This window comes from Epinephelus lanceolatus, chromosome 2, assembly GCF_041903045.1.
Source record: "Epinephelus lanceolatus isolate andai-2023 chromosome 2, ASM4190304v1, whole genome shotgun sequence".
Lineage (NCBI taxonomy): Eukaryota > Metazoa > Chordata > Actinopteri > Perciformes > Serranidae > Epinephelus > Epinephelus lanceolatus.
This window is the reverse complement of record NC_135735.1, coordinates 35,831,429-35,843,147: the sequence shown is the minus strand read 5'-3', so window position 1 is coordinate 35,843,147 and position 11,719 is coordinate 35,831,429. Positions and strand designations below refer to the sequence as shown.

Genomic DNA, 11,719 nt, shown 5'->3' with positions numbered 1-11,719 from the left:
GACAAGGAATAATCATGGCTTAAACATTAAGGGTGGCGCTACAGTAGATTTACATTATGTGAAAGATTCAGGTAAAAACAAATCCTAGTCAGCCAAATAAGAACATGAAATTGTCTCAAAAGATTTGCTTTATTCTTCCTCACTGGTAGTGTATTAATGTACAGTTCAGTGAAAACATGAACCACTTGTTCTCGATTACAAACTTGTTCGATTAAACATGAGAAAATGAACAGTGTTTGACATTCACTGGCAGTCCTGGCTGTACACCACGCCCACCTGCCTGCGAATCTCATCCTCCACCTCAGCCAGCAGAAGCGAGTCGGCATGGGAGATAACGGCGCTCTCCTTCAGCCCTACATGGGAAAATCACACTGTGTGAGAACATGTACAGAGAGCTGTTCAGTCTGCAGGAAGCAGCATAACAAATGGTTCCAGATTCCAGTGTTTCTGATCCCACCTTGTGGTGAAAGTGTGTAACAACATTCAAAAACTACTGATGGATTCATTACAGAGTATGCTTATTCTTAACTATATTTTGTTAATATATTAATTCATTCTTTTAGTAATATAGATAAACTAAAAATGGTAAAAGTAAAGGTACCCTTGAGCAAACACTGTCGAACTTCCTCTGCTTCATAACGCATCCCTGTACTGTTGAGGAAGTTGAGAGGCAAATAGGGTTCTGGCACTGGGTACTCGGTCTCCTTCCCATTCACCACCAATGATGTGGGGCACCACATATGGTCAGGGACCTAAAAATTAAAACAAAAATACTGTCACAACAATAACATATACCTATATATTCATTATGACGTTTGCAGTGGTACTACATCATCTTTCTGTTAGCAACTTACATTGAATCTAACTTCCTTATTTCCCTCCTACATTGCTCCACACTTAATTCTATAGCCAGTATGCAAATGCACATGGTGTAAACTGGTTTTACATATGAGACTATTTGAATTTTATTTGATTATGTGGCCCCACTGCGATGACCTACCCTGATGGTGCCTTTCGTGCCCACAATAAGGGCGTCATTGGGCAGCTTTACACTCGAAGAACAAGTAAACGTGGCCATCCTGTTGTTGGAGAACTTCAGAGTGACGGCTACAGTCTCATCCACTCCTGCAATAACATGCATGTACGATTCACATTTGATGAAGAGATACTAAGACGAAATACATTTAATGACGTTTTTTTTAAGTGCAACTTAAATGACTCACATCTGCAAACAAAATGTTGAGTCAGTTAATTCCACTTTTGTTTTCAGCTCTCATGTATTGTGTTAATTTTATACCTGACATTTTTTTTGTCATAAGAATGCAGGACAACACTTGGTATCTGGACTAACAAACCTTAACCTTTATTGTGTGAGTTATCAGACAGTAACGCTCCACTGGGTAATGCTGGCAAAGTTTTTACAAGCTCCAACTTAATAACTCCCACCTGTCATCATATGAGAAGCTGCAAATAAATATACATTTGACTGAGGTCAATGGGTACCACACATATCATCTGAACAAAGGTTGTTATAAAGGAATGAGCTATTTTACACTTCCCCACATGTTGACGAAGTGGCAGCGCTTCAGAAATCATATCTCTGAGATCTTACTGGTCTCTTTCTCATTACCTGTCTCATGGCAGACCCCCATAGCCTGGATGCACTCTGGCTTCTCTCTATTATACACCATGCATATGAACTGCAGGCAGTAGATCCCAATATCTAGCATTGCTCCTCCGCCCAGCTCCTTCTGTGATGATCTCGGCACATGCAATAACGGCACGCCAAACTCCGATCTCACCACCTGCACCTCTCCCACCTCTCCCTGGGCCAGCAGCCGTCTGATCTCCACCGAGGCCGGGAAGAATCGGGTCCAGACAGCCTAGCGCAAAGAAAAAAAATCATAGTTCATATAGTTACATTTTAGGCGCTTGGTGATGTGTTATGTAGTGATTTAAATTGCGTGCGGTTTCTCACAGAAACAAGAAATATACTAAACGAGGTATCCGCAGATTTGAAAAAAAGAGACTTCTCACATGAGCAAAAAGTAGCTCTGGACTGTGTACCTGCTTCGGACTCTGTGAACATCACCATCGATCAGTATGCTGTTGAGACTTTTTTCAGGCATCTGCCCCAGGAAGGCCTCTGGACCAGATGGCATCTCTGGGGACTTACTGAAATCTTGCAGCAAAGAGCTGGCAGAAACTTGGTGCCCCATCTACCAGAAGACTCTTGATACTCACTGTGTTCCCTCTATCTGGAAAAGTTCTATCATTATTCCTGTACCCAAAAAAGCAAGCTGTAAAGAGAATAATGACTACCGTCCTGTTGCACTCACTTCATTGTAATATAATAATGAAGTGTTTTGAGAAAATTATGATTCATTTTTTGAAAACAGAGGTCAGTTGTTTTTTAGATCCCTTTCAGTTTGCCTATAAGAGTAATAGAAGTACAGATGATGCCATTCTAGCCATGACTCACTCTGTTAACAGGCACTTAGAAGAATCTTCCTCATACGCACGCCTTTTATTTGTTGATTTTAGTTCAGCATTTAATTCGCTGCAGCCACATCTTTTAATTAAGAGGCTGAATGATTTTAGAGTTCACCCTCTTATTATTAAATGGTTTTATTCTTTTTTTTTAACCAACCGCAGACAGCAGGTCAGTGTGAATGGAAGTCTGTCTGAGTCAAAGACTCTGAACACAGGAGCGACACAGCGGTGTGTTAGCTCTCCATTACTGTTTACTTGATATACAGATGAGTGCAGAAGTTTTTATCTAAACAATCAGATCATTAAATTCTCAGACGACACTGCAATTTTATCTTTATTGAAAAAGGGCTGCGACCTATGCAACTACTTTTCGGAAATTCAAAGGTTTGTGAACTGGTGTGACAACAACCATCTTGTTTTGAATGCTAACAAGACAGTAGAGATGGTGTTCGACCCTCAGGAAGTGGGTGACCACAGGCCTGTGGTGATACACAACCAAGTAATCACTCAGGTCCACTCCTATAAATATCTCTTCATTGTCTTCATTGATGACTCACTTACCTGTTGCACACATGTTGATAACCTCTGTCGCAGATTACAACAATGTTTGCATTTTTTACGTCATCTTAGAGTTCATGGTGTTGACACCAAGTTTATTTTAATATTTTATCAGGCAGTTGTAGAGAGCCTGATCAGATATGGCATCACAGTCTGGTTTGGCAACCTTTCTGTGCAGTTAAAGAATAAACTGTTCCGTTTAATTCATACTGCATGGAAAATTATTGGTGTTAAAGAGCACTCATCCCTGCAGAGCATTTACGAACAGGCTATGCTGTGTCAGGCCATTAAGATTTAAAGCGACGCATCTCATGTTCTGTATACAGAGTACGAGCTGCTTCCCTGTGGTAGGTGGTTCAGAGTCCCTCGCTGCAGGTTAAATAGATTTAAAAATTCATTCATCCCTGCATCTATCAAGCTTTTAAACAAGAGCAGATAATGACCAGTTAAAGCTGGTGCTGATGAGAATTTGCGTCTTTGCACTGTGATTGCAAGTGAGCTGCTGCTGTGCATTTCTTTTTATCTATAGGAGCTGCTGCCTAACAGTATTTATTTATTATGCGTTTTATTATCTTCTGTATTGCTCCATGTGTATACTGTTGTTGTTTTTATTTATTTCATGATGTTTTTCATTACTCATGTTGTTTTGTTTATTTATTTTAATGGCTGCAGTATGGGTGGTTAGCCCAAGACAAATATCCCACCTGGTGGGACAATAAAGTTTACCTTGACTTTAACCTTGACCTTGATCACGTAACAGTGTTGCAAAAAAATTAAGTGGATCAACTTCTCAATCCAACATCCTGAGCTCAGAATGATTTTGCAGGTGAAAATTGAAGAAGGAGAAATTTAAGCTATGAGAAGGATTTATTATTTCCTTTTTGCTCTGCACTGTCCGTACCTCCATGAGGAAGACATCATTCCTCTTGGCAGAGGCCAGGATCTCCTTCACCTCCTTGGTGTTCATGGCCAGCGGCTTCTCACACAGCACATTCTTCTTGGCGTGGGTAAAGAGCAGACAAGTGCTCAGATGGTAGGGGTGGATAACTCCAATATAGACAACATCTGCACACATATAAATGCACAGTCAAACCTCTGCAAGGGTGTAAAAATATCAACAGGGAATGAAAACAGTTGTGGGGCGAACTGAACTGCAAATTAGTGGCGATTCAACAGACGGTTGTGGTTTGCTGTATTGTAAAGTTTCAACTCACACTGAACTGTCCTAAAGCATCAAAAACAAATGCAAAGAGCCATTAGCCAATGAAATTTGACCCAGGTCTGACAGAAACTAACCTATTTCTGGATCCCTGGCCAGCTCCTCGTAGCTGCCGTATGCTCGGGAGATGCTGTGCTTTTTGGCAAACTCCTGTGCATCCGCTAACTTGCGAGCCGCCACGGCAACAACCTGGGAATACAGTTTCAGAATAGTATTTAATGCAGCACAGTGTCCCTGTCCCATCTTAATCAAAGGCCCCAAATTCTTCCAAATCCTGGCAGAATGGCGACTGGATATTTGTCTTCCTAATATGGACTCAGCAGTGTCATACTCACTTTTAAGCACAATTCAGTAACTAAATGTATCTAATGTTTGGTGCAAGGGCGTAGGTTTCGTTTCAACACTGAGGGGGAGGAGGTACACACATGAAATGGAAGGTGTGGGGTCCTCCCCCATGAATTGTAAGCATCAAACACTTAATTTCCTGCATTGTGGTGAATTTGTTTTGCATCTATTTGTGCCTTTTCTGCATCAATTTATGGTGGAAGTGTCTTTAATTTCGTCAAAACCTGCTACTTTCACAATTTTACTGAGGGGGGAATGTTCTAAATATGGAGGGGAACATGTGGCCTTTATCCCCCCCTGAAATCTACACCTATGGAAATCTGCATTTCTCAGTGTCTGGTGGATGGATATCAAACATAACTGCAAAATAATTTCTTTGGCACTTTCCTACAGTCTCCTAGTCAGTTTGGAGAGTCACTAATTATCTTGCCTCCAGAGCTGCACTTTGTTTATAACTTTAGGTAAAGGTGTGTCATCTGAGGCTGTTTTATCTCATTATTATTATTACTGAAGGGGGAAAAAAATCTACCGTAATTCTTCGAGTAAAGTGCGCAAAAAATGTAGATGCCCATTTAGTGCGTCTTTTACGGTAAAAGGAAAGCGTGCCGAAGTGACGGAAATGCTGCAAACTGTAGCTTGCATTGTTTATAAACTCACAGATTTCCAGTGTCGGTGGCATTTAGGTGCAAAGCTGCAATATGCAAATGTACAACATCTCATTAGGAGCTGAGTTTTAACAGTGTGAACTTCAGATCGCCAGAAACAGCAGATCCAGACAGTCTGCACGGAGCGAGCAGCCTCACCGAGCCCTCAGGAGACGTCTTGCATCTGAAGCCAGACATGTGTTCGTGTCTACGCATCTACTCATACTGATACCTGATGGTCCTCTGGAGGAAGACTTTTCAGAGCCACAGTGAAGTCATGACTGATCTTCCCTGCGCTACAGATCCCCCACCTGGTTGCCATATTGGACAGGAAGCGAAGAGAGGTCATACCAACAGTGGCAGCTCTCCTCCTCAAGGTGGAGACACAGTCTTATTTTTAACCGTGTGACGTTGCAGAAAAACAAAATGATGATTCGTGCTAAAACGTGACCTCCAGATAGTGATCATGAGACAAATAACAGCAGGATAAACAAGCTGCTTTTTAATTTTGTCTTGTACGATTTTGTCTCTCCTTTCTTCCTCTCAGAGGGACTCGGTTATTTATTGTTATTATTTTATTTTTAATCTGCTTTTTAAATCTATTATTTGTCATTTGTCCATTTATTTTGCTGTGAAAAGCTCTGTACCATAATGAAACAGCCTTCTTGGTTCTGGTAAGAGCTGACATGTACAGGGACATTATCTTAGGCCTGCTCTTCATCATTATAGTGCTTGAGGCTAAATGGTCCATTTATTTAACCTCTTTGTAAAAGGGTAAAGAAACAGGATAAAAAGTGTGTAACTGTGTATAATTTCCTCACAAATTCCATGTTTTCTTGAATAAATACCTGCAAAATGTCAGCATTGTTCAATAACCAAAAAAAACAATGGGCAAATATACTATTACTGCTTGAATACGTGCCATTTTGAATTCATACACCACGATCCTATGAGACACTTCTCAGTTTTTAGGATGAGCCCAAAAGGTTGCAGAACAAGTATTAAATGAGCCATGCTCTTTGCTGACTCATAAAGGCCTTCCTCTGTCCTAACCTTGAAAAGCAGGCAGTGCGACCTATTTTCGTATGGAGAACATGAGTCTATTTGTACACGGCTGCGGGGAACAGACATGACAGAACACTTTGATTCAAATGTGCCACTCCGAGTCTCTTCTCCTCTCCAAGCGGATGATATTTGAAATGAAACAAGGCTTTCACAATCACTCCTTTATTGGATTCATCAATCACACAGCCCACAGTGACAGCTGGGTTTGTCTTTAAAGGCCTGGGACTTGATTACAGGACATGGGTGCTCTTGTTGTTTGCATTGTGATTTATCTGGTTTGGGACAGTGTCGGTGTATGCCATGTACTGTAACATAAGCACCTACAGGGTGTTTACATGGTGACTCTAGGGTAGGATGACTGGGAAAAAAAAAACCAGTAATAATGTACCCAAGATTTTCACGTTCCAATAAGTTGACGATTGTATCTTTAATTCAGTGGCAGCTCATTATATTACATGAATCACAGTTGTCTCGGTGACACTGCATCTGCTTAGGATTTGTCACACAGTGCCGTGAGTGATCTGCTTATACCGAAGATCCAAAGCCCTGCCCCGAGCAGCTCCCTCCGTTCCATCTGAGTAGGTTTAGGTCAGGTGAAACAGCCCGCCTTTGGAGTGTAGTCATTGGCTGTCCTGGCAGAAGGAAACTCCCACCTGTTTCCTGATTTCATCCATGATCTCTGTCAGTAAGACAGAGTCCGCCGGAGGCATCCGTGGGCTCTCCTTAAGTCCTGCAGATGAAGAGGAGTTAAACAGGGAAAACTGACTGACTGAGAGACATGTCTGTTTATAACCACAGTTAATTTATGCACATATTCACAATGAAGCATAAATTATGACAAAGCAGGGATGTAAAGATTATGTAAATTCACATAGGAGGCAAAACCGATAGGAGTGCAACACCATTTGAGCTAGAGGACATTTCAAGGACTGATAACAGCATTGATTCTGAATCAATCTGATGAGAGTATTCATCGAACGTCTCACAGGAAGCTGTGACTGTTTCACAGAACTGCAGCGTCTTTCTGTCAAACTCAGACGGTGGTTTCGGCTGTTCAAACAATTTCACCACTTTGAGGACAAATACACAACTTTCCTTTCATTGTGACCTACCTTTAAGCAGGCACTGCCTCACTTCCTCTGCCTCATAGCGAAGCCCGGTGCTGTTGGTGAAATTCAGAGGGAGGCAGGGTTCAGGCAGAGGGTACTCCGTCTCCTTGTCATTCACCACAAGTGTGGTAGGGCAGTGCATGGGGCCGAGAACCTACAGGGGAAAGAGGAAATGCATTTTTTGTGTTAATCCAATCACTCAACTCATAACTCATGAAATGCAATGGGTATGGATCCTTGCCTGAATACTCCAGTTTAATTAAATGTGAAAGTAATTAGCAGCCAGCTCAGTTTTTGCATGTCTCAATCATTTCTTAATTAAGTCAAATGTTCCTGCACAAGACTAGCATGGCTTACTTTAATGGAGCCCTCAGTGCCACTGATGACAGCATCGTTCGGAAGTCGAGCGGAGATTGAAAATGCGCAGAAGGCCATCCTGTTCCTGGAGAACTTCATCACCACAACCACTGACTCATCCACTCCTGTCAAACATTTAAACAAGTAAATCATTGAAAAATCGTTGAGCAGTAAATGGATGAGCAAATGCTCACAGTGCTGCTGCTGCTGCTGCTGCAAGTTCCATTCACGTCATTTCACTTCAGGTCATTTCAATACACCGCTCATCAGCACACTTCAGTTAGGTGGAATCAGTTCAGGTTCACTGGCATGACCTTCTTTTACAGAAACAGAAGGTCACAGATATATACTATTAAATAAATTGACAGATCTGTTACATAAAGATAAGTGAAAGATAAGGACATGCTCATTATATAGTTTGATGGTCTTACATTGAAGGATATCTTGCTGTGAGGCATGCAGTTACATATTCCTCTGTCAGTTTTACTGTATTACTGTATTCTCCAGGGAGGATTTGGATTAGTCTGACATTTTAAAGATAAGTATGGGATTTTCTGTGTGGAGAATTTTTCCCTGAGGTGTTTACATTTTGGACAGCTTTAAAAAAAAAAAGTGATTTTGAGTCCAAGTTTTTTGTGCCTCACATTAGGGATTGTTATTTTCTTCTGGAGGTTTGGTTTCAATAGCCAGTCAGAGATCATTGTTTCATACAGTGTGGTTAATGATACTAATCTACATCCCACCTCTGCTGCGTGACCTGTGTGCTGAATCATACCTGAGTCAAGCAGCGCCCCTGTGGCCTGTATGGACTCTGGCCTCTCTCCGTTGAAAACCATCAGCACAAACTGCAGGCAGTACACGCCGATATCCAGCAGCGCGCCACCGCCCAGCTCCTTCTCCACTGAGCGGGGGATGTGGAGCTGAGGGGAGCCGAAGTAGGCCTTTACCAGCTTCAGCTCCCCTACTGCCTCCTCCGCCAGCAGCCTGCGCACCTCGGCGTACACGGGGAAACAGCGGGACCAGATGGCCTGAGAGGGACAGAGCAGACAGCCTAGCATCACGGCAACAGTAAACAGCTTATACTGAAGTTTCACCTGGGCTGCTGTTTATTACCACAGCTCTCCAAAGATGTGCTGGTCAAACATGACATGACAAGATGTTGTCCTGCACCATGGATGATAAATATTCCCAGGACGTCCAGGGTTTCGCTTCCTGTGCTTAAAATGTCTGCACTCATGGCACTATAATGCAGCTAATGACCTAAAATGGGACATGAATTGCAAACTTTAACATATTGCCAAGCTATCATCCCTGATGGAGAACGTGTCCCACCCACCGCAGGACGCTCAGCAGAATTGGGCAGCTCCTTCAGTGACATGCTGCGCCATCCACAGTGTGTGAAGGAGACATACCGCAGGCCCTTCCTCCCTGCTGCTGTCAGAGTTTACAATCAACACTGCTCCCAGTAGTCTGGACATAACAAAACTAACAATTCATTCACTCGTGCAATATCTAGGCAATATTATACTGTGTAATATCAATATTTCCCAGGTGCAATAATGTGAATTCAGCGGCTTAGTCTGTCTGCTCATTACATTTTGCCCTGTTTTTACTGTTTTACTTATTTATCATATCTTTATTATATCTTACTTTATCGAATTTGCTGCAGAACACTGCAAATTTACCCACTGTAAAATGATGTTATATGTAGATTATAATGTCCAGCAGCCATCTGCAATAGTGTTTATGACAGATAACACTCTCATATCTCCAAATATATGGCCACAACCAGCAGCTTGTTAGCTTACTTTAGTGCAAAGAACAGCTAGCCTTGTTCTATCTGAAGTTCTCAAAATCCACCAATTCAATTGATTCAGTAGTTGTTGTTGTTGTTGTTGTTGTTGTTGTTGTTTGGCTGACTGTAAAAATCAAAGTATAAAAACAACAATTTGTAGTTTAACAGGGGATTTGGAGCCAAACACTTTTTTGGCTGCTCCCTGTTTTCCAGTTTTTATGCTAAGCTTTGCCAACTGGCTGTAGCTTCATATTGCCATTTCTTACAGGCATAGACAGTATCATATCTGTATTCTCATCTCATTCACAGCAAGGGATTAAATAACCAAAGGTTATTTTCCACAGTGGTAAACAATCTGATTAAAAGCAACATAAATAACACATCACTCAACAACAAAGTCATCAGGAAGGCCGGCTCTGTGCTGGGGGTGGAGCTTGATTCCTAGGTGGTGGTGTCAGAGATGAGGATGCTGCGCAAGCTGCAGAGCATCATGGCTAGTGACTCTCACCCTCTCCACCACATACTGGTCACGCACAGGAGCAGCTGCAGCAGCAGACATACACCACCAAGATGTACCACAGGAAGTCCTTTCCTCCTGTGGCCATCAGACTCTACATCTCAGAGACACGGCGACCTGAGGTGGCTTCAGCGTCCATTTGCAGCTCTGATCTGCTACGGCTGACCTTGATCTCTCTCTTGCTCCTCCTCTTCTTTACCATCTCTTTTCTCTCACCCTCCCCACCTCTCTCGCTGTCTTCTCTCTCCTCCTCCTCCTCCTCCTCCTCCTCCTCCTCCCCCTCCTATCTCTCTCTTCCCTTCCCGCTCTGGATTATAATCTTTCATGGAATAAGTACACTACATTGCATTCTTGTTAGTACAGCTCAGCTCCTCACAACTGATAAAACTTGATCTTATTTTATCTTGTATTTTTCTACATTTGTTACATTTGCATTTCATTGTGTTGTGCTGGCATCAAACTTGCACCAGCATTGACCCTAACTGCCAGCAAGAGGCCCCTTGGCAAAGATCTACACGAATGACTGTCCCCTAAACCTTACCTCCATCAGGAAGACATTGTTCTTCTTGGCAGCGACGACGAGGTCTTTCACCTGTCTAGAGTTCATAGCGAAAGGTTTCTCACACAACACATTCTTCCCGGCCTTGAGGAACAGCAGACCAACTCGCCAGTGCTCTGTGTGCAGCACTCCCAGGTACACAACGTCTGTGAAGACACAGATGTTCCAGAGCTTCAAACAGCACCACCAATGCACCATTATCTGTGCCTGTGCAGCCAGACTGCTTATATCTCTTAACTCACCAATATCTGGGTCGCTGGCCAGCTCCTCATAGCTGCCGTAAGCCTTCGGAATACCGTGCTTTTTGGCAAACTCCTTGGCACGCTCCAAGCTCCTCGATGCAACGACTGTTATCTGTGCAAAAGGGAGAAAAACACACACATTTATCACAGTGTTGCTTTGTCAACAGCTCTGTTCAGTGCAAGGGAGACTCCCTGTGTAACAATGAAGATGTAGTGGGCTTGTTTGGATAGAGTACCTGGTGATCTCCAGGAGGCAGCGTCTTCATGGCCACGCTGAAGTCATGGCTGATCTTCCCCGCACCGCAGAGCCCCCATTGGGTCGCCATGTTGAATTGGATGGTTAGTGACAAATGAGCAGGATGGTGCTTTAGTAAAGATCTGAGCTGCTGGCGAGCTGTGACCTTGGGAAAGGTTGCACGTTCGGGGAAAGAAACGTATAAACTGTCATGCTGTAGAGCCAGCGGCACTTCAGCAAGAAGGCTCCCTGAATTTATATGCTGGGGAGGCAGGATGTGTCACCTTCCTTCTGCTCCCACCCTGAGGTAGTGGGTGCAACACACACACATAAACACACACACACACACACACACACACACACTGCTGTATTGTTGTGTTGTTGCTGATACAGGCCTTTCAATCCAGGCTGAAGTGGTTTGTACCAGTTGTCTCTAACAATCTGTAACAGGACTATCAGAGGAGCTCTCATCATTAACACGCTGAAGGGGAAAAAGTGCACAGTTTAATGTGTACAAGGAGGGCTCACCCTGCCCACAGATCAGCACTCCACCACAATAGTACAGGTCAAGTATTGGAACC

The 11,719-nt window shown here is 43.0% G+C and overlaps 2 protein-coding genes across 2 annotated transcripts; both read right to left on the bottom strand.

Annotated features, from left to right (window-relative positions):
* Positions 1-109: 109 nt before the first annotated feature.
* Positions 110-5,649, bottom strand: dhdh.2 (dihydrodiol dehydrogenase, tandem duplicate 2). Its single transcript, XM_033617333.2, has 7 exons — positions 5,492-5,649; positions 4,348-4,459; positions 3,953-4,116; positions 1,631-1,883; positions 1,001-1,125; positions 602-752; positions 110-353 (listed from the first exon to the last, which is right to left on the bottom strand). Exons 1-7 carry the CDS (start codon positions 5,606-5,608, stop codon positions 244-246), a joined length of 1,032 nt encoding a protein of 343 aa, XP_033473224.1. The 5' UTR covers positions 5,609-5,649; the 3' UTR covers positions 110-243.
* An 821-nt stretch (positions 5,650-6,470) lies between these two features.
* On the bottom strand, positions 6,471-11,373 carry LOC117257557 (trans-1,2-dihydrobenzene-1,2-diol dehydrogenase-like). The gene is made up of 7 exons (XM_033627836.2): positions 11,140-11,373; positions 10,904-11,015; positions 10,644-10,807; positions 8,566-8,818; positions 7,791-7,915; positions 7,437-7,587; positions 6,471-7,054 (listed from the first exon to the last, which is right to left on the bottom strand). The coding sequence occupies exons 1-7, from the start codon at positions 11,227-11,229 to the stop codon at positions 6,945-6,947; spliced, it is 1,005 nt and encodes a 334-aa protein (XP_033483727.1). The 5' UTR covers positions 11,230-11,373; the 3' UTR covers positions 6,471-6,944.
* Between the last annotated feature and the right edge of the window lie 346 nt (positions 11,374-11,719).

Coding starts and splice junctions, on each gene's coding strand:
- dhdh.2 (XM_033617333.2), bottom strand. CDS start 5,608: ATGACCTCTCTTCGCTTCCTGTCCAATATGGCAACCAGGTGGGGGATC. Junction 4,117..4,347: donor GGCCAGGGATCCAGAAATAG/GTTAGTTTCTGT, acceptor ATATGTGTGCAG/ATGTTGTCTATATTGGAGTT. Junction 1,126..1,630: donor GGGGGTCTGCCATGAGACAG/GTAATGAGAAAG, acceptor ATGTTATTGCAG/GAGTGGATGAGACTGTAGCC.
- LOC117257557 (XM_033627836.2), bottom strand. CDS start 11,229: ATGGCGACCCAATGGGGGCTCTGCGGTGCGGGGAAGATCAGCCATGAC. Junction 11,016..11,139: donor TGCCTCCTGGAGATCACCAG/GTACTCTATCCA, acceptor CCTTTTGCACAG/ATAACAGTCGTTGCATCGAG. Junction 10,808..10,903: donor GGCCAGCGACCCAGATATTG/GTGAGTTAAGAG, acceptor GTGTCTTCACAG/ACGTTGTGTACCTGGGAGTG.